The sequence below is a fragment of the Natator depressus genome, chromosome 9 (genome assembly GCF_965152275.1).
Source record: "Natator depressus isolate rNatDep1 chromosome 9, rNatDep2.hap1, whole genome shotgun sequence".
NCBI classification, from domain to species: Eukaryota; Metazoa; Chordata; order Testudines; family Cheloniidae; genus Natator; species Natator depressus.
The window spans coordinates 73,159,887-73,182,839 of NC_134242.1; the positions used below are offsets into that span (position 1 = coordinate 73,159,887).

General features: G+C 44.9%; 1 protein-coding gene across 2 annotated transcripts in view; it reads right to left on the reverse strand.

Annotated features, from left to right (window-relative positions):
- LOC141994242 (connector enhancer of kinase suppressor of ras 2-like) overlaps window positions 1–22,953 on the reverse strand; it is a 530,195-nt gene that overhangs the window by 239,957 nt on the left and 267,285 nt on the right. For both annotated transcript variants that reach the window (XM_074964467.1, XM_074964466.1), the window contains exon 7: window positions 21,156–21,215. In XM_074964467.1, coding sequence (XP_074820568.1) covers window positions 21,156–21,215 — 60 coding nt within the window. The remainder of the gene's footprint in view (window positions 1–21,155; window positions 21,216–22,953) is intronic.

A 22,953-nucleotide genomic window follows, 5' to 3' on the forward strand; every position in this document is an offset into this window, starting at 1 on the left:
ATCTATATTTTTATTGTGAATAAACAAAAGGCATTTCCATTCATCAGTCAAGGGAGTTACAGGCATGAGCAATTATGAAGGTTATTTTTGATAAAACACTTGATATAATTTTCAGGAGTGAAGAATAATCATTTAAGGGAAGTGTACTTAATAAGAGAGTGTCATATGGTGTACTTCCTTTTTTGGTTGTAGTTATAAGAAAATGATTTAAGTAGGAAGACAAATGAATTAATATCCCAGTCCTTCACACTTCCTCTCTGCAGCCACATGCACAGCTGGCTAAACAAGGTTAAAGACAAACTAAAAGAGGATATATTTATGGGAGCCCACTGTTAAAATATTGACAGAACAAGTTTATGGTTTTTATTAAGACTTCTGTTTTTCACTAGTATATAATATTTCAGATCTAAAACACTTTATAGTATTATTGGATTAAGGTCACAACATCCTGGAGAGAGATGTAGGTAAATATTTCTATTTTACAAATGTGGAATGGAAAGAGAGTTTATTCTGCATCTTACACTGGGCAGTAGCTTATTCGGCGTGTAGTTGCACTGGTTTCAGTGGGACTACTAAAGGAATGAGAAGCCACTCAATGAGTTAATAAGGGTGACAGAAAAAGGCTGTAAGCAAATTTGACCAAAAACTTGTATACCAAGTTGATAGCAGCCAAGGAGAGAATACCATGATTTCTTACTGCACTAACTGCTGGGCAACCAGTCTTCCCACTTTCTGAATGCTGAGGCAAAATGTAATCCATCTCTAGGCAGGCATTATCTAGTAATTACTTGGAGTACTCAACTATCCCAGTTTCTATATCTTGTTATGTTGAAGGTTTGGAAAAAACTTGCTAGAGCTGGTGGATACAACAGGCACCTGCCATTCAGGCAAAACAAGTGGCTGTTCTTCACTACAGGGAGATTGACACTGCTGCAATCGATGAAGCAGGGGTCAATTAAGCAGGTCTAGTGAAGGTCTAAATCAATGGCAGAGCGCTCTCCGGTCGACCCTGGTACTCCACCGCTCCAAAAAGAGTAAGGGAAGTCGACAAGAGAGCGTCTCCCCTTGATGCAGTGCAGTGAAGACACTGGGGTAGGTTGACCTAAGCTATGTTGACTCCAGCTACATTATTCATGTAGCTTGAGTAGTGTAACTTAGGTCAACTTAAACCAGTAGTGAAGACAAGCCCAAGAAAATAATTAAATTACACTTTGTTTAAAGATAGCTGAAACAATAAGAGCCACCACCAAAACACAGACGGTATGCAAGGCCGCTCAGGAATCTGAACTGTATGGATGGAAGGGTTTTATTGTGGACTGAATGTAAAAGCAAGAACAGAGGACTGATTTGACTGAAGCTGTGAGTATGAGAGAAAAGAGGCAGAAGCACCACGAAAGCACACAGACAGGAGCAAAGCCTGAGATGCAGCCAGAGAAGCCCTGGGTAGCATGACCCTAACAAATTGCTAGGCGAGAGAGCTTTTGCATGTCCCTGTGGCCCGCACATCCCTGCGGCCCGTGCTGCTTCCCACAGCTCCCATTGGCCAGGAACGGCGAATCGTGGCCACTGGAAACTGCGGGCAGCCGTGCCTGCGGACGGTTAATGTAAACAAACTGTCTCGTGGTCCGCCAGTGGATTACCCTGATGGGCCACATGCTGATATAGAGCAGCATAAACAAGTCATTGTCTGTATGAAATTTTAGCTTGTACTGACTTCGCTAGTGTTTTTTATGTAGCCTGTTGTAAAACAAGGCAAATATCTAAATGAGTTAAAATACCCTTTGGAAGATCTCTGCATGCCCCCAGAGGTACACATACCCCTGGCTGAGAACCATTGTACTAGATCCTGGATTTTGGCTAACTACTCAAATCAAAATGGGTAACAGTATTATTAGTCTACTTATTGGGTCACTCATAAGTGCTTTTAGGACATTTGCAGGTACAGGGTATTTCATCTCCATTTCTAAACCATAAAGTCATTGTGCATTAAATTGCTACACCCACAATGAATAGGAGGTGGATATGGAAGAGACAGAAATACTGTTGTTCCCAATTTGTTAGATTTCAATTAACATTAGCTGTAAAAGTTAAGATTTGGCTCTTGTTCCTTTTAAGTTCTTTTTCTGACTTTGAAAAAGCCGAGTTATTTATTATCTTTTAAAATTAAATTGTGGCTTTGGGGTCAATGATCCCTTCAAAAGGGATGATAAAATCAATTTACTGAAATGCTGGGAATAAAGGTCTTTGAAATTGCTTTATTTCATGAAACATTTTTTAGCAGAAATAAAGAACTAACTCTTAGTGGTGTCCTGCTTCCTTATGCTAGCAACACAGCAGTTTGCAAATTGGAAATTAGCCTCTAAAATATTTATGGTTTTCACTTGGTCTACTGACAATTTTTCTTTTTAAAGAGCTTGTGCCTTGTTTTAATCAGAAACACGTTTCCCCTTCAAAAGTATATTTTTGTTAAAAAATCTTTAATAAGGAAATATACAAATGATTTCTTTTAGTTCACTACAAAGTTAGTTTCTGAACATGAAAGACAATGTGCACTACATTCAGCCACCAACAGCATATCACTAACAGGAAATGCTTTGAGAAGCCATCTCAGTGCTATTATGTTTATCATAAACCAGAAGACACAGAAAATTGGTTCACAGCTTAAACTCGGAAAGGCAGACTCTTAAAAAAAAAAAAAAAATCTGAGCCAAGCTTCACAAACCAAACACCAAGTCATAAAGAATAAAGAGACATGAAAGAAGAACAGGATCACTGAGGCATTTTAACTAACGAGGGATTTTTAATTCAGTACAATACTTGACTAGAAACCACTGACTTGAATGATCATATTGAAACAACAGTGAAACAATACATACAGATGCACTGAATTAACTGAAAATAAATCAGAGAAAAGAACTGCATCAGAGCAATAGGAGAAATATCAAATATTTTATGTGAATTAGGACATTTGCCACATTAGAAGTATACACTGTTACAGGCCATGGCCCAAACTACAGAAATGAGAAGTCTGATGATTTCAGCTGAACAGCACTAGGAACAGTCCTATTTCTCCACTTATCCACCTTGGCTGCATTGCTAGGGCTTACGAGTGCTAGCTCACAGATGTGTTAGGCACATAGGTTGAAAATTCATCCATCATAATAAGGGCTACATTGGGAGCAGGTGGCTGAACAGCAGGCTTGCAGGGGAAATCCACAGCCACTGTACACAATGGAATTGAGTTTCATTCCAGTTGCAATGGCCAGTGAGGAGAGGTATTTCACAGGAGTTCCATGAAGGGCTGCTACGTACATTTGGATATACATAATCATGTCCACTAATCCTCTATATAGATAGCACAGAGGTATCATAGTCCCCATTTCATAACAGGGGATGCAGAAGTGGCTGCAGAGGACTGCTGAGTTAACACAGGCTCTGTTTACACACTGGGGTATGTATTATATCCCCCAAAACCTCACATAGTTCTCTTACACAAAGTCTGTTTATTCTGCCTTTTCCATGATGAAAAGCAAGTTGGGCCTGGGATAAGCTTAACGGTCTATATTATGGCCAAGAAAACCCTGTATAGCTTGTGTTTGTTTTGATTTCAGCATAATTATTAGGTATTATTTGTATTACCATAGTGCCTAGGAGCCTAGGCCTGGACCAGGACTCTATTGTGTGAGGCGCAGTACAAGCACAGAACAAAAAGATAGTCCCTGCATTTGCTCCAACCCCTCAGACAGAGACAAACACCTACAAGATCTCTATCAAGCATTCTTACAACTACAATACCCACCTGCTCAAGTGAAGAAACAGATTGACAGAGCCAGAAGAGTACCCAGAAGTCACCTACTACAGGACAGGCCCAACAAAGAAAATAACAGAACGCCACTAGCCATCAACTTCAGCCCCCAACTAAAACCTCTCCAACGCACCATCAAGGATCTACAACCTATCCTGAAGGACGACTCATCACTCTCACAGATCTTGGGAGACAGGCCAGTCCTTGCTTACAGACAGCCCCCCAACCTGAAGCAAATACTCACCAGTAACCACACACCATACAACAGAACCACTAACCCAGGAACCTATCCTTGCAACAAAGCCCACTGCCAACTGTGTCCACATACCCATTCAGGGGACACCATCACAGGGCCTAATCACATCAGCCACACTATCAGAGGCTCGTTCACCTGCACGTCTATCAATGTGATATATGCCATCATGTGCCAGCAATGCCCCTCTGCCATGTACATTGGCCAAACTGGACAGTCTCTCTGTAAAAGAATAAATGGACACAAATCAGACGTCAAGGATTATAACATTCAAAAACCAGTTGGAGAACACTTCAATCTCTCTGGTCACTCGATTACAGACCTAAAAGTGGCAATTCTTCAACAAAAAAACTTCAAAAACAGACTCCAACGAGAGACTGCTGAATTGGAATTAATTTGCAAACTGGATACAATTAACTTAGGCTTGAATAGAGACTGGGAGTGGATGGGTCATTGCACAAAGTAAAACTATTTCCCCATGTTTATCCCCCCCTCCCACTTCCCACTGTTCCTCACACGTTCTTGTCAACTGCTGGAAATGGCCCACCTTGATTATCACTACAAAAGGTTTTTCCCCCACGCTCTCCTGCTAGTAATAGCTCACCTTAAGTGATCACTCTGGTTACAGTCTGTATGGTAACACCCATTGTTTCATGTTCTCTATGTATATAAATCTCCCCACTGTATTTTCCACTGAATGCATCCGATGAAGTGAGCTGTAGCTCACGAAAGCTTATGCTCAAATAAATTTTTTAGTCTCTAAGGTGCCACAAGTACTCCTTTTCCCCCTGCCCCAAAGAATTTACAGCCTAAGTAGATGACAAGAGACAACAAATGGATACAGACAAACAACGGGAGAGTACAAGAGAACACTGAAACAATACTGGGCAGTATGCTAGGCGGTGGACTCCACACACCAACAGCCTACTTACCTGTTGTCAAGCATTTTGTAGGCCTCATGGCAAAGGAGAGTTTTGAAGGAGGATAGTGAATTAGTTTTGTGGATGATTATGGGGAACTTCTTCCAAAGGTGAGCGCCAGTGTGGGAGAAACACAAAGGTGCTTTTTTGAAAGTGAGCGATGGAGGCAGACATCGTAGGCTGATCAGAGGCAGGAATCAACCTTTTGATATTGACATCAGCCTCCTAACATCAGAATAGATCTGTTCTTGGCTGTTCTCTTCTTGGACTCAAACAAGTGCCTCTTTCACAACTTCCTTTTCTTTCTCTCCCAATTCCTACTTCCCTTATTCTCCATCTGCCTCTCACTTTCCTTCACCCTGCTCACACCCTTCCCTCACTATCCTCACTCCATCTCTGCCCCATCCCTTGCTTTTCCTCTATTCAACTCCTCCATTGCACTGCTGTCCATTCTCTTTCCATGCCCAGGTGCTCATGTCCTCCAATACCTCCTGCACTCCCAAATAAAGCCCATTAACCACTTTAGTTCATTACACCGTATTACACTATATTTTAAACTAAAGAAAACATAACTGTATTCCCCATGGTATGCGCACGAAGTTAAGTACTCTAATGATCCTATCACTATAACTCCTTCTTCTGTGTCTCCAACGCAGTTGTGTCTTTCCTATGAATTCCCCTCTGAACCACCCAAACTTCCGTGTCCATCTTCTGTTCTTGCACACCAGTCTCTTTCCCCTTCGGTGAGCACACAGAGGTGAACTAGACTTTAGAAAGGCAGGGAAGAAAAAGGAGGAGCTCATGGGACTAAGAGGAGAAAGAGAGGGAATCAGAATCTTTAGAGGTTTTGAAAAGGGGATCTTCAAGGACACAGAAGAGGGAAACTTCAAGGGAAGGAAAGAAGGGTGTGTTCTAATTCAATCACAAGAATTCTTGTTCATCAAGCAGAATGAAAACAGCAGGCGTAGAAAACTCTTGCACACTAATTCCTCATTTACCCTGCATTCCTGACTATGTCCAGAGAGGTTACCGAATTATTTTTCAAAATGACTGTGATAGCAACCTTCAGCCTTCTTACTTCATTACTCAAAGTATTACGAATTCTTTCAGCTTTTCACACCTCAATCAAGCACCTTGCTGTAAATAATTCTTCTCCCTTAGACGGTTGATAGTCATATTATTAAATATAATGTTTACTGAAAATAAAAAGATCATTTTGACCTTCTGTACTAAAAAGTGCAACTGTGTCATCTCTGCATAGCTAGCTATACATGTTCCTCCTAAAAAATTTAAAAATACTTCCTAAATGTTTTATGAACCATCCAAGGAAGACTGAAATTGGCCTGATGCTATTAATTTCTTGACTGTACAATGGGATGCACATTAACGTGGTTTTACATAAAAATACAGAAACAACTGTTGTGAACTAGATACATTTCCAGTGAAAATGTTCCTTTTATTTCTATGCTGAAAAATAACACCCCCCAAAAATCTCCCTTAAGTGTGAAATCTCCATCTTCGTGCTTTTTACATCTACCTCCATCTTCCTCATGGATTTGTCTCCCAAAACATTAAAAGCTAATGAAGACAGTGAAAGCTTGTTGGCATCGCTTTGCAAAAGCCTGCACTTTAAGCTGCAATTCCCCAAGAGACAGCAATGTGCTTTATACAAAGGTTAGTTTGCTCCTAAACTTCTCTTTCTTAAAGGGTGTGCCTCACTTGAAGATGAAGCAGCAGCACGTATCAGAGATTTTCTCCCATCACTTTGGACTTGGATGGTAAGCATTAGATAATTTACCAAGATATTTCACATCTGGCCGCCCGACATCTGAAATCACCTCTCCTCCTGCTCAATCCACCACTGCTCCTGCCCGGGCCCAAGAGATACCTCTTCTACAACACCCAGACGAGCGAGGGAGCCCCGCCCTTGCTGTTAACAATCCAGCAGAGCCTATGGAGGAGGGTGCAGCAAAGATATTACCGGGCATAGGAGAGGGCCTGCCCCAAGGAGAACTGCCCCCCCATGCTGCCTCACTGTTACCCCCCCAAGCCCCTGAACCATCGCCTCTGCCCCCCGACACGACCCCTGCTAACCAGCCCCCAGACGATGCTATGGGGGGCTGGACCCTAGTCCAGGGAAAGCGAGGCAAGCGGAAGGCTCGAGCTCCGCTGCACCCATCCGATGCGGAGGTCCCCCGGGAAGACCAGGAAGGGAGGCACTGACACGGAGCCTTCTGCTATGCCCACGAGTGAAATCCATCCGCCGGTGTCGGGAGTGGAAGACAAAATAGCACTGGAAGGTAGAATCTCCCCTCCACGGGAGACCCTCCCCTCTGAGACCCCTGAGGAAGCCCCTTCTGCCCGAATATCACCCGAACCCCCCGCGAACCCCGAAGCGACCGTCGTAGCAGGCGCCAGAGGGGAGACCCCCGGGGTGGCAGAAGACGACCTCTCCTCCATGTCTGAGGAGATCGAGGCCCTAGGTTTGACCCCGGTCACCCAGGGAGAGAATGACCTACTGCCGGCTGGCCTCGATCTGGGCAACCTTACCCCAGTCCCCCTTTCCCCATGCTCCCTCCCCCTAACCGCCTTCCCGGGCGAGCACCCTGCAGAAAGTGGTCCACCACCTGATGCCATGGCTGCCAAATCCACCACAGAGCCTGCGCCTAGCATCACTGGGAGCCTCCTCCCCACCCCCTTAACCCTCGAATCTGTTCGGGAGGCACCACCTCTCAGCTGCTTGGCTCCCGAAGCCCAGAGCCTCGCCTCTGCCCCCGCCCCCGCCCCCACCCCTGTCCCTGCCCAATCCACCTCCTCCTGCAATGCTATTGCCGCCCCTTGGGTTATTTCTTTCCCGTTTTTTGCGGATTCCCCCCAAGGAGCAGCCTTTGCATTTTCCTGCCGCGACCCATTAGGAGCTGCAATTTTCCCTCCGCCATCCTCTTCTACCCCAAGGCTTGAGACGGACCTAATAACTTTAGCCTGTCAGACGCACCGTCGGTGGTCTGCACCCTGCCTGCCCGCCTCAGCGGACCACGAGGCTGCACGAAGAGCCCCACCAGGGAATAACCCGGAAATCGCAACCCCACCCCCCCATGAGCTGCGAAAAGCATTGCAAGAGTTTTTAGAAGACATCCGTGGCTCCCGCAACAGGGTACAGCTGGCTCTCCAGCTATGGGGGGACTTTGATCAAATCCTCCAGGCCACAAGGGCCCTTATAAAGGAGGGTAAAGGGAAAGAAAGGCACGGTGCTGTGGCCTACGGGCGAGCCCACAGCTTCCGTGAAGATTTACTCACTTATGGGATGGGTCATGGATTGTTGCGTGACCCGCCGGGGGCTGCGAACACCCCCGCCAACAAGGAACCCCCACCCCCGCAGCCCTCCGCATGACGCCTCTCATTATTGCAACTTTGAACACCAGGGGCTGTAGGATGGCTCTCCGCAGGTCCCAGGTGCTCTCTTACCTTCGGGAGGGGGGGTACTCTGTGGTTTTCCTGCAGGAGACCCATATGGATCCAACCGCCGAGGACAGCTGGCAGCTGGAGTGGGGGGACGGGGTCTACTTCAGCCACTTCACAATTCGACAAGCTGGAGTGGCGACCCTGTTCTCCCCCAACCTACGGCCCGAGGTGCTAGGGGTCACTGAGGCCGTGCCGGGCCACCTGCTGCATCTCCGAGGCCGTATGGAGGGGCTCGTGGTCAACCTTGTTAACATCTATGCCCCGACAACGAGCCCGAAGCGGCCGCAATTCTATCAGCGGGTGTCCGACTTCCTCAGCACCCTAGATTCTCACGAGTGCTTAGACCTGGGAGGGGACTTTAACACCACCCTCGAGGAACAGGACCGCTCAGGGGCCGAGCTGAGCCCGGCCGCTGCGAACATTCTCCGAGAAATAGTCGAACATCACTCCCTAGTGGACGTCTGGCGTGATCATCACCCAGATGACACTTCCACGTTCACCTTTGTCCGGGTGGAGGCCCATCAGTCACACCACTCTCGGCTGGACCGTATTTATTTATCCCGTTTCCATCTTTCACAAGCCCACTCCTCCAACATTCAGCCGGCCCCATTTTCCGACCACCATCTAACCACCATAACAGCCTCCCTCCGCGCAGAGAGGCCGGGCCCGGCCTATTGGCATTTTAACAACAGCCTGTTGGAGGATGAGGGCTTCGTGACGTCCTTCCGGGAGTTTTGGCTGGCCTGACGAGAGCAGCAGCGCGCCTTTCCCTCGGTACGGCGATGGTGGGATCTAGGGAAGGTGCGCGCCAAGCTCTTCTGCCGTGACTACACCCGGGGCACTAGCCGACGGAGAAATGCAGCGATAGAGCAACTGGAACGGGAGGTCTTAGAGATGGAGAGGCGTCTGGCCGCCAGCCCCGAGGACCCGTTCCTCTGTGGAGCGTGCCGGGAGAAGCGGGAGGAGCTCCGGGCCCTGGAGGACCATCGGGCCCGAGGTGCCTTTGTTCGATCCCGCATCCGCCTCCTTTGGGAGAGGGATCGCGGCTCCCGTTTCTTCTACGCCCTGGAGAAAACGAGGGGGGCCAAGAAACACGTCACCTGCCTTCTAGCAGAAGATGGCACCCCCCTCACGGATCCAGAGGAGATGTGTGGGAGGGCCCGTGACTTCTACACAAGCCTTTTCTCCCCGGATCCGACCGATCCCGGCGCTTGCAGGGTGCTCTGGGAGGAACGCCCCACGGTCAGCGTGGGCGACTGAGACCGGCTAGAGCTGCCTCTCACCCTGGCCGAGTTCTCGGAAGCCCTCCGTCGCATGCCCACCAATAAATCTCCGAGCATGGACGGGCCGACCGTGGAGTTCTACCGTGCGTTCTGGGACATCCTTGGCCCAGACCTAGCCACTGTCTGGGCCGAGTCTTTGCAGGGCGGGGTCCTCCCTCTTTCGTGCAGGCGAGCAGTGCTCGCCTTGTTGCCGAAGAAGGGGGACCTCCGCAATTTACGAAACTGGCGTCCCGTCTCGCTCCTTAGCACGGACTACAAAATCGTAGCGAAAGCAATCTCGCTGCGGCTAGGGTCCGTGATGGCGGATGTGATCCACCCAGACCAGACCTATACTGACCCGGGCCGCAGCATTTTTGACAACCTATTTCTAGTCCGAGATCTTTTGGAACTCGGGCGTAGAGACGGTCTGCCGTTCGCCCTCCTGTCTCTTGATCAGGAGAAGGCGTTCGATAGAGTGGACCATGGGTACCTCCTGGGCACTCTGCAGGCGTTTGGGTTCGGACCTCAGTTTGTGAGTTTTCTCCGGGTGCTGTACGCTTCCGCGGAGTGTCTGGTTAGGCTCAACAGGACCCTGACCGAACTGCTCAGCTTCGGGCGAGGAGTACGGCAAGGGTGCCCCCTCTTGGGCCAGCTGTACGCTCTGGCGATCAAGCCCTTCCTCTGTCTCCTCCGAAGGAGGTTGACAGGGTTGGTGCTACGGGAGCCGGAGCTGTGGCTGGTCCTGTTGGCGTACGCCGATGACGTGCTCCTCGTGGTCCAGGACCCGGGCGACTTGGCGTGGGTGGAGGCTTGCCAGGCCATCTATTCGACAGCCTCCTCCGCCCGAGTCAACTGGGTCAAGAGCTCTGGCTTGGCTGTGGGGGACGGGCGGCAGGTGAGCTCCCTCCCACCCGCGCTTCAGACCATCCGGTGGAGTGTGGGTCCACTGCTCTACCTAGGCGTTTACCTTTCTGCCACGCACCCTTCTCCACCGGAGAACTGGAAAAATTTAGAAGGCGGGGTGATAGAGCGGCTCCGGAAATGGATGAGGCTACTCCGATGTCTCTCCCTCCGAGGGAGAGCACTGGTGCTTGACCAACTAGTCCTGTCCAAGCTCTGGTACCGGCTCAACACCCTGGTCCTGGCCCCGGGTTTCCTGACCAACCTCCGGACATCGATTCTAGAGTTCTTTTGGTCAGGAATGCACTGGGCCCCTGTTGGGGTTCTTCATCTACCCCTGAAGGACGGAGGGCAGGGCCTGAAGTGTCTACACACTCAGGTCCGTGTCTTCCGCCTCCAGGCCCTGCAGAGGCTCCTTTATAATGCAGGTAGTTCGACGTGGTGCATACTGGCGCATGCCTTCCTGCGCCGCTTCCAAGGGCTCCGATACGACCGGCAGCGCTTTTATCTCTGTCCGAGAGGTTTTCTGCGAGACCTCTCCAGGCTGCTGGTCTTCTACCAGGACCTCCTCCGGACCTGGAAACTGTTTTCAACGACCAGGTCCGTGGCGGCCGCCGTGGGAGCAGATCTCCTCGCGGAGCCCCTGCTACACAACCCCCAGCTCCATGTGCAGGTGGCGGAGTCCCGCTCGGTGCGCCAGAGTTTGGTCCTGGCGAAAGTCACGAGAGTCGGAGACCTCCTGGACTACGACCGGGGAGACTGGCTGGATCCCCTGATGCTTGCTCGGTGCATGGGGCTCTCCAGACCTCATACCCTCCGGCGCGTACTTCAGGAGGTGAAGGCCGCCTTGACGCCCGCTGCTCGGGCTTATCTCAACCGAGCCCTGCGCGAGGGCACACCCCGCCCACCCTCTACCCCAGGCCCACTGGACCTTTCAATTGGGCCCCTACCCCGTAGATCCCAACAAACCCCTCATCCTTTCACTGCAAGCCGACTGCATGAACTGCAGCCAGTCAGCTTCCAAATCGCACCACGGAAATATCTATACACACTCACACTTCAGACCCTTCACGCCCACACCCTGGTGTCCCGCCCTGATACAAAGTGGCGGGACCTCCTGCCACCTTTAGAGGGTGAGCAACCCCGGTGGGCCAGCCTGTATTCCACCTTGGTCCCGAGGCCCGTCGGGGACATTAGTTGGCGGCTCCTTCACAAAACTGTGAGCACGGGCGTGTTTTTGATGCGGTTCACCCCCATCCCAGAAACTTGCCCTTTTTGCAACGTGAGGGAAACCCTGGCGCACGTATATATAGAGTATGCCAGGCTGCAGCCCCTTTTCCGGCTCCTCACGAATATTTTATTATGCTTTTGGCTACACTTTTCCCCTCACCTTTTTATCTACACACTCCCCATCCGTGGCCCCACAAAATCGCGAGATCTCCTGGTTAACCTCCTCCTAGCCCTAGCTAAAACAGCCATTTATAAAACCAGAGAGGGGAGGTTGGCTAATGAAGTGTCCTGCGATTGTAGGGCTGTTTTCCAATCCTCAGTACATTCACGTATCCGGGCGGAGTTCCTCTGGGCGGCGTCCACTGACTCCCTTGACGCCTTCGAGGAGCGGTGGGCGCTGTCCGAGGTTCTCTGCTCGGTGACCCCGTCCGGTTCCCTCCATCTGACCCTTTGATTGAGGGGAAGAGCGAGAGACCCCAGCCCTAGCCATTGCCGCTATGGATACCATCATCACTGTCACCTAGGAAGGATTCTATCACACGTGGGTGTAGGTCCCCCCACACTCCTAAACCGTCACCCCGCAGCTGTGCCCATCTTGTCGGGCACTCTCAGGAGAGGAATAATCGGTGACACTGGGCGTGGCACTAGGTAACTCGAGGAGGTGGAAGACCATGAGTGTCGAGGAAGCCCCCCCGCTCTAGGCCACCAGGTAACTCAGGAGGGTGGAAGACCACGAGTGTCGAGGAAGCCCCTGCTCTGGGCCCAGGCTAGCCTGAACACTTCTCCCTCCTGAAGGCTGCTGTGTTATACCTTGTGTTTGCTTTTGTTTTGTTGCATAGTTTTGCTTTATCCTTTTTGGTGATTCTTGTAAGTGTTACACAAATAAAATTCTTTTCTGCTTCAAAAAACAAAACAAAACAAAACACTCTCCTGCTGTCCTCTGGCCATGCTGTATCACAATATCGAAAGACTCAGAGAAACGACTCACAAAATATAATACCTATAAAAACCAACCTGTGATAGTCTGGTCAGAACACAAGCAACTGAAAAGAGAAGTTGTGTGTCCCCAGTTTCCTGGGGGCCAACACAGATACAACTCACTGAAAAAAAGAGTATAAGCACTGGATGATGCAATAAGCTCTAAATGAGGAATCAAAGTGGTCTTGAACATTTAAGCAGGATCTAAAGTCCCAGTGAAGAAGTAAGAAATGAGTAATTTTCTCACCTATGCTTCAGCCTAATTAGAATTCAGATAGGAAGAAGACAGACTTAACCAGGTATGGGGAAACACCTGTCTGTCTTCAAAACTACACCAATTAATCAGTCCATCTCATTCTCTCCCTCTTAACTCCTTTTGGCTGTTTTATATCCCCCCTAGCCCATCAGCAATGTGCTGCCAATTAGAGTAACTGGTATCCTTCCATACAGCTCTTGATGATCTATTCATTCATTAGTTAGTGGCTCACAGGCACTCAGGTGTTTCCCATCCCCACATAATCCAGGGTGCTTTTGTAGACTGATCTTGTTCTTTGAACCAGGGCTTCCTCCCCTTTCTAATTAAATCCTACGTGATATCCATTCACTCTCAATTTTTCCCTAGAGGAAAACTGGTGGGGATGGCAAGAAGACCGGGACTGTTTGCAACATTAAATCTTAAGAAACATGAGAGAATTCATTATATTCAACTCCATTACTGTAGTGGTGAAATTCACCTGCCAGAGTTTGTAAGTGCATATGCATGTGGTTTTCATTCAGTATGAATTCTCATGACAAAAGGCTTTGTATTTGTGTCATTTAGGCTGGCCTCATTGTAAGAGATACAGGATCTACTCAAGATACTACAGTCATCACTTATAACCCTGCCAATTGCCTTAAATAACAAAATAGCATTACCTCAGTATCTGTAGTATTCTCCATAGTATATGTTGAGAATTTAAGCTCATACTGCAAAATAATGGGTGACTTTATCCATCTAAGGTGAAAATGGAAATTTTGTAAAGGGTGATCACTACAGGAATTGGCCAGCATATGGAAGCCATACTTGCTTTTCAGCAAACAGAAAGTTAACTGCTTGTTAACTTAGACTTTCTATTCAAGTTTTTACAACATGCTTATCACCATAATATCTGAGTATCCAGTATCCATAAGCGATGAGGGCAAGCAATATAGCATAGCTGGGGACTAACAAAATATTCCATTAGAACAGCTACCTGATATTTTGAAAGTGGAAGACTATTGAGAAGGTAAAACTCACCACACCTAGTTATTACAGGAATGGGTTATAAGAGATTTCTTTGGTACAAACCTATTTTCTACAAAGACTGTACACAAAGTCCTGTTACCCTGAACACAGCGGAAATGAACAACAGGAGGCAGTTTCTTTGCTCAAAATTTCTAGGCTCTTTTCAGCTGCCCAAAAGAAGCGCTCTCTCTCGGCTTCCTCCTAGAGCTATGTTACCAGTACTTTTCTGGATGTCTCCTGAAGTTTCTGGCAACTCTCTCTTGGCTTTCTGCTAATTTCTGCTTCTTTTCTGGATGCTTCTGACACACACAGACCCTGCATTCACAATCAGCCCCCAGGGAAAACATCTCCACCCAGATAATTCAGGTTCTGATCAACCTTGCATGTGGCTTGGTCTCTTTGGCATTGTTTTCTATTGTTTCAAACTATCTTATTCCAGAAAGGAGTTTACAGGTTTCTTACATTTATCCTGAATAAAGGATGGCTAGTCCCCCCCGGCATCAGCTTCAACAAGGTCTGTGATTGCCTAAAGATCAAAATTTGCCTCCTGGCAGCCACCAATGCACTCCAGTATAACGCTATTATTATAATCGATGCGCTTTATACCACAAACAAGTTGCTTACAGAGAAATTTTCTCGTTAGCCTTTTGTTTATTAGAAAGTTGCTAATTTTACATTAACAAATGTATTTTAAATATAAAAGGCTTTTCTTTAAAAAATTCCAAAATGACAGGGATCATTTAAGCTTAGTATGATTTCCCTACACCCTACATTTTAGTTCTAAAATCTATTCTAATTTTATTTGTCATGAAACTCAGTCTTTGAATTTAGCTTAATTAAGCATTTTTAGGTCCAAGCAATTAAACAGCAATATAAAATTAATCCATAAAATGCAGAGTAATAGAAAATAGAGATGGAGAAGTGCAGTTAGTTCATATGGTCTATCTCCCTACTAGTGCACAGTACAGTAATTTCCTACAGTTTTGTTAAGTCCAGTTTTAAATGATTCAAGCAATGAGGCTTTCACTAGTTCCCTTGGGAGTTTATCCAATGTTAGAATAAATCTCACACCACTAGGAAAATTTTCCTGATATTCAATCAAAGGTTTCCTTTGCTCATTTTCACTGTATTAATTCCTTGTTCTGTTGCTTTTCCTCCCTATTTTAGGAGTCAGTTTCTCCCCTTTGCCAAGGGCTCCTGGATGGGGAAGAAGCTGGTTATAGCTGCCTGATTCTCAAGCTGCCCTGACCTCAGGTCTCATGCAGCTTTGAGACAACAGCTGGCTCTGCTTCCTAAGGGACCACACATCAACTAAGAACTATCCTCCTGACACACCCTCTATGCTGCGGTAATGGGGGAGACTGGTATAGGTGCACAGTACACAGAGTACTGTTATGGGTAAACAATGAAAATTTAATCTTTAAACTACAATTTTCTTTGCTCTTGTGGATTTCTCTGACAATCCACTACTTAATGTCACATTAAAAATTAACCAATGCTGTGTAGAATTACACTGGTATGGGACAGCGTGCCACACTGGCCTTTGCCCTACTGTCTTCAGCTAATTATTAGCAGCATTTTTATTTTTCCAGTCTGAGCACTAGTAAGGCATAACTTCAATAATTGCTCTATAAGTTTGAATACTGTTGTTCAGGGCTTTACACAGCTGTATGTCGGCAGAAGGATTTGTGACTGATGCTATTCTAAAGTATTAACTAACTGAACAACGGGAGAGATGGCTCCTCATCAGTCATAATTCGAAAGGCCTATCACATTCATTAGGATTTCATGGTTGAAACCATGCTCCTTTCTGAAACCTTTAATTATAAATTATGAGGTAAGCAACAGGTAGGAATTTGGAAGCTACAAATTTTTCTGATTTCATCTTAATTATTGCAGGCCAGATTGTCATCCTTAGTCATGTTCAACAGTGTCTCATTCCATGATTAGTTCCATTGATTTACACAGATGTGTTTTTCAAAAGCATTCAACTACCTTTTTCTGATGTGTCTAATATTGCTGAGAATACAGTAAGATGAGATTTAATTAATTCATTACAACATTCCCTCTCACCTCTCTCATATCTTTATGGCAGTTGATGGACAAAGTGAGGATACAATGGTGCCTATCTGAGGGCAAGCTTAACTTCACCTCCACCTAATCCAGTTTTATCAGGAATGGTTCACTTCATAAAGGAACTACACACAGCTTACTGCAGTAAAATTTTCTTTGGAACTTTCTGTAAGCAATTAAACAACAATCTTCTCCACCTATACAACTTGCCATTTTATCACTGCCTTTCCCATGACAAATGAGAGGAATTAATTTCCAGCATTCAATTCAGAATCATCCTACTTTGTTATAACATCTCTTGCATCCCTCCTTGAATAGTTCCATTCCTATCATGCACTCTTTATCAGTCTTCAGTCGGTGATTTCATAAACTGTGTAAAGATTTTTGGAGTCCCATAAATTTCAGTTTTCACATGTCTGCTCTTCTCAGTCTACCTTCTCTCTAAATCATCTTATTATGATCTTCAAACTTTAAATACCTTGAGTACATGGATAGTTTCCCCTCACATATCTTTAAATGCCTTAAATAATTCATTCTTATACACCTTTTCTGCTTGTCTATTGCAAAGAAACTATGGCTTCATCTCAACTGCCCTCAGTCATATTTCTCAAAAACAGAAATACTTCTCTCAGGAAAAAGGAGCAAAACAAATTCCATCTACTCTCTCTATCTCCCTCCCATACAGACACATACACCAAGTCTCGCCCTCTTTATCCTTTACCAACCCTAAACTAAACATCAACTAGTTTAGTATTCTACTTTACCTTATTCTCCTCTATCTGTAAATATGCCTCAATATTTTCACAACATTGCCTGGATACACAACTGACCTGATTCCCTCCCTGCCGCAATCCCAGTTCATGACTTCATTTCCTTTCTTCTTGATAATGTAATATGCTCCTCAATGCCCTCCACAGGCCTCAGCTCTTCAAACTCCAGAATGTATAGAATTCTGCAGGCTACTCTCTCACATATACCGAAGAGTGGGAATTCCCACTTCCATCCTCAAATAACTGTACTAGCTAACCATCTATTTTTGTATTGAGTTCAAAATTGCCTTGCCTTGTTTTTATTTTTCCCCCATAGATTTTTGTCTTCCTATTCCTTTCCAACTCTCCCTTCTCATATAGTCCCCGTCTCAGTTTTCCCTTTCCCACAGTCTTTCCACTGTTAGCATGATAGTTTTCTCCTCAGCAGTGCCTACCACCTCAGACCTCCTTCTATATCTGTGCATCACTGACTACTTTTCAAATCTCTTCTTTAAATGTATCTTCCACTATTGCCTATGCCTGTCAAATTTTCTTCTGCGCATATGTCTGTTTGCTTCAATTATCTATACCACTACACACACACACACACACACACACACACACAATTAGATTTTTTTTATGACCTAATTCTGTAAAGAGTTTAAGATACAGTTTCTATGAGTCAATCCTAGCAAATGTAGTATGACAGAGTGAAAGGTGTACACATTTGCCTGATATCTCCTCCAAAAGTCAACAATGGTCATTTTTCTGCCGTGATTAATAAAGCCTGTTAAACTTTAGATTAGATTAGGTTGGCTAAGACTAGTTCTAGCACATTTTTACAATCCATTCTGATTACACAAGGAAGCAAAAGAACATTTAACAGAAAATTATTCACCATTGCATAGCAATGTTAGTATATAAATAGCACCATTGTAGTATATTAAGGGCTGCCAAACAGCAAATGCTCTCATCTTTGACTCTGTAATGTTATGAATGTCTGTTCTACCCAATTCTGGCAGTTGAAGGTGCTTGGCACTTTTCAGCATCATTCATGGACACTGTATGTACATGCAAAACCTTCCTGTTGTGTCTGAGGCAGCACAACTAAACAGGTATTAGGTGGATATACATTCACAAATAAACTGCCTGTAAAAAGGCAAAGCTTCTCCTCAGCTGGCAAAGCATCAACTGGCATGCCCACAGTTTCTTCTGGGGAGTTTTATTTCTCAAACATAGGCAAAGCAAACAAAAACAGTTTTTCAACTCATCCTTGGCTACAGTCCCCAGGGGACTTTCCCCCCCTTTAGCTCTCAGGCTCTCACTGCCTCCCCTTTCCAGGGACTCTGGCAGGTGGGCCTGCTTCTGTGCCCTGTTCCCTGAGCACCATCATCCAAGGCCTTTCTCCCTGGATACCATTTTACGAACAGTTCCTCTCAGGTTCTCACTCACTCGCTGCTTAGGCTGCTCCTGCTTTCTGCAGTATTTCCCAGGCACTCACTCCCTGCCCTCCCAGAAAATTCTGGAAGTCCTGCTGCTTCTACACCCTGCAGTTTCCTAGTTCTGACTCACCAGGTGACAGTCTCTCTCTCACTGGATCTTCCTCTGGCCCAGATGCCCGCTTTTAAACTGAACTGGGGTCAGCTAACTAGGCACAGGTACTCTGGTGCTGCTCCCTCTTAAAGGGCCAGTGTCACCCTGTGACTGCCCCATATTACAGTTGGCCTTCTTAAAGAACAGGAAAAGATATATTTGTGCCTCATCTTAGTTGTGAAAAAGAGAGATACTCATTTATCTTTTTTCAGTAGTTTAGGAAATACCAGTCTACAGTAGGGTTGCCAACCCTCCAGGATTGGCCTAGAATCTCCCAGAATCAGCATCGATCTCCCAGTGACTATTGAAAGCAATCTTGGAGATTTTAATAGGATATTTTAATAAAATTACATTATGTCATGTTGGGGAAAACATCTCCCAGAATAGCTTCAGTCAGACTTGGCAACCCTAGTCTACAGCATATCATTACTAAGTTTAGAAATAATTATGATCTAATATATACATTAATACTAGCCTACAGTACATCACTACTAAATATAGAGTAAGACATATGCCAGATTCTTAGCATGAAGTCTCTATATAAAAATAGCCAACTTACACAAAACTCACAGGAGAGATTCACTGGGAAAATTAACTAACAATGTAAGAAATGTACTAAATATTAATATGAAAAGTTCGTGATACACTCCACTCTGTTTTAGCTAACTCTCTGAATATAATGGTGTTTACTAAGTAGAATATTTTCATATATTATTAATATTTAACCTTTTTAATGCCATATTGTCTAGGTGTTTGGTTATGGCCCTACTGTGCTATGGGCTGTACAAACATAGAAAGTGAAAGTCCCTGCCTCAAAGAGCTTACAATCGAAAGGACAACACATAATAGGTGGAAACAACAAATGGTGGGTCAAGTTGTGGAGCAGGAGAGAAAGGGTTAAAAAAAGAGGATGTGTGCAATGATTCTCAGACAATCAGCAACAACAATCACAACTCTCCACCTGCCAAGCCATTCCTGATGCACTATGGAAGAAGCAGGTTTAGAGGAGGGACATGAAGGAGGCTTATGTGCTGGCTTTATCAATTTTGACTGGGAGTTTCTCTCATTTGTAAGGAGCAGCATGGGAGAAAATGCGAAGGTGCTTGTAAGAGAAATGGAGAATCAGAGGCTCACACCATTAATAAACCGAAGGCAGGAGTCAATCTTATGATAATATAAAAGGTAGGATAGCAAGGGGCGAGCTAAGTTGTGGTGGGTTTTGTAAGTTGGGACAAAAAATTGTGTTTAACATAGTGAAAGACAGAGAGGGGGTGAGAGTCAGAATGATAGACTAGGAAAATGATTTTAGCAGCCTGTTGAATGGACTTGATGGGGGGAAGAATGCAGGCATTAAGGCCAGAGAAGGTGATTACAGTAGTCCAGGTGTGTGATGACAGTGCTTGGACAGTTATAATATATTAAAATTATATTTTTTTTAAGAAACAGTGCAGGTTAGTATTTGGACACATTAAGAAATGACCTAAGAGACATTTCTACCAAACTTGATAAAGTCTATAAAATATAGAATCAGAAATTACTGAGTCTGACTTATATTTACTACATGCTTTTCTATCAACACATGAGATAAAAAGAGTCTTTAAAAATTGATAGCAATTGCCTTTGATTATGCATAGAAATTGATCCAGAACAGGCAGAAGATCTCTTTAGTCATGATTTAGAAGACTGACATTTTGACATGACAGAAATTATATAAGATTAATGACAACAATGAACAATATCATGTGCGAAAAATTTATCTCCTATAAAAGCAAAAATTTGCAAGTGGGAAATTGTGTACACGAGCTCATTAGGGAAGTGTGGTGCGGTCAACGTGAGAGATTTTGGTTTTTTAAGGCCTTTGTTGCTCTTCATTTTTTTTTGTTTCTATGTATATAATGTTAATGGTTTTAAAATCAGTAAATAGATACTTTTAAAAGGATGTACATCTTTTAAGGAAGAAATACAGTGGATTCTGCTTATTAGCAGCCTGTTTGTTCTCAGAAAAGAGTTGCTATTATTTGAAGTGCCTTCTTAGGCTGCAGCCCTCCAAACCTGCCTACAGATGGTGCTCAGCACATCCTAGCACTTCCTACCCTGTTTGCAGAATGGCAACACTGGGGCTTTGTGGGGCTCTAGCCAAGGAAGGAAGCACTGAGATGGTGCCAGGACAGGGCACAACCCGAAGAGCACGAGGAGAGGTACCCTGCAGCCCTGCAGGCCCCCAGCACCCCTGCTCCCCATGGAAAGTCTTGGCAGCTGGGCTGCAGTGTCCTCCCTCCTGCTGCCCCCTCACTGAAGCCTCCCCTCCCAGCTGCAGACAGGTTTGTGAGGCGGCAGCCAGGGAAGACATGTCAAAAAGCTGTCAATAAGTGGACGCCTGTTGCCAATATCCAAATCCTACTAATATTAAAGTCAATGGGACAGGACTGGCACCCAGCAAAACACTGCTATTAACTAGAAGTTGTTGATATCAGCATTGCTATTCAACGGCATCTCCTGTATATATATATTTTTACATAATAATGAAGATACTAAAAAAATTAAAGCATTAATAAAAAGTGACTTGATTTAAAACAAATCTTCATAATGTGAAATATACCGTTGATACATGTCTTTTATGAACTGTAGGTGTAATAAACAAGTCTCATTGGAATAAAGTATCTTACATTTTCAGTAGTCCCAGTGATTACATGCAGCCCATCGTATGTTGACTTGATATACATCCCCTAAAGAAATGGCAAGAGAAGGAATAATTAGCATCTGTGAGTAGTTACTGTGACAAAAAACTAGCTCTTTAATACTGCAGTAAACAAACTAGTGACGTTGGAAGAACGCTTGTTCTGGATTAAAGTCAAAGGCATTTCAGCTGATTAGAGCAAAGTATGGTTGAATAAAATTTGCAAAACAAAATTAAAACAAAAACATCTTAAGAGTCAATATAAAAATACATGTTTCCTTTGGATGCACCTCCATTAATTCCAGCATCAGCAGATAAGAAATGTTTTGGACAGGATTTAACAACTAACATGATAGGAGAAGCTGGACTCATTTTGGCATCTGAAATGCACAGATGTTTATTACTTTACTAATCTCAAAAAAAGAACTAAAGTTGTCAGAACCTAGGTAAAGTACAGAAATAGAGGCTTTAAACTTAAATAGCCCATACTCCAGAGGTCTATTGAGTCAGTAAAAAATAAAACTAGATAAAGCCTGGTGTGTCAGTAAGGTTCAGCAGCTAGCACTCTTGCCTCTTAATAGAAGTGTCACGTACCACCCCAAGACTTGAGCTTTCATTTTAATGCTGACAAGGTAGAAACATGCTGTTATATCATCCTCTTTTGAAGGATTCTGAAGTCCCTTCTGCTGTCCAAGTAAAGTTAAAAGCCTCATAACCAGAGGAGGTCAAAAATGCTCCCCCACCCCGAAAATTTAGACTTGCCAGTTTAAATAAACAAACAAATAAAAATCTGAATACTTTAGCAAGAAATTTTATTCCAATATGTTGTTGCACTGCCTCAAGAGTTGTAAGTCTGGGTGCCCTCATGCCTCCCCCTCATCCCCAATCTTCCCTATAGGCTGGACTCCCTGTTGGGACTACATCTCTCAAGATGAACAATGGTCTTCTCTCTTAGTGAGGGGAAGCAGTACATCATGGGAGTCACATGGCTAATGTGCATCATAGGAGATTGTGTCTGTCTGCTAAACCTGGCCCATGGAGACTATGAGAGAGCTGAGGACAAGTCCCACGAGGCACTGCAGCAGCACACCCAAATTAAAATATGTTGGGTTTTTTTGGCCAAAATATTTAATTTAGTCAAACTTCAAATTTCCATTGATAAACAGCTTAGATGGATAATTTTCAACGAGCTGTCTCACATTTTTTGAAAAGGGATAACCTGTATGTCCTTCTAGCCTATATTCCCTCTTTCCAGTCCCAATAAATAGGCTCCAGTTTTCAAGGATGTTTTTAAGTTACTGCTGAATGCATAATATATAGCTGCCATATTGGGTGTATTACACTACTATTGCATTACCATTAACAAAATTACTGTTTCATAAAGTTCTTTCAGAGTATGAAAATCAACCTAGAAAACCATTCTATTCCACTCTATACAATACCAACATTGTGACATTATGGGGCGGGGGGGGGGAGAGATGGCGAGAAATCAATTTTCTCCATAAATGTTGCAAAATCATTCTAAAGTACCTAGCATATTTTACTTGCTTTAAGAACAAAACAAAAACAGTTCATAGTTTACCAAGATGTCGATCATGAATTTGATACTTTTGTCAAAGAAGTTTTGCTTGCATAAAATATTTATTAATCACAAGTTACACTTTTAGGGGAGGAAATGATATCAACAGCAGCTGAACTGTTGCCAACTGATGCGGTTTGCAAACTTCTTGTAATGCCCAGTGGCCAAGGCGGGTAAGGGGGCAGTCCAGAGCTGTAGTCAAGTGTGC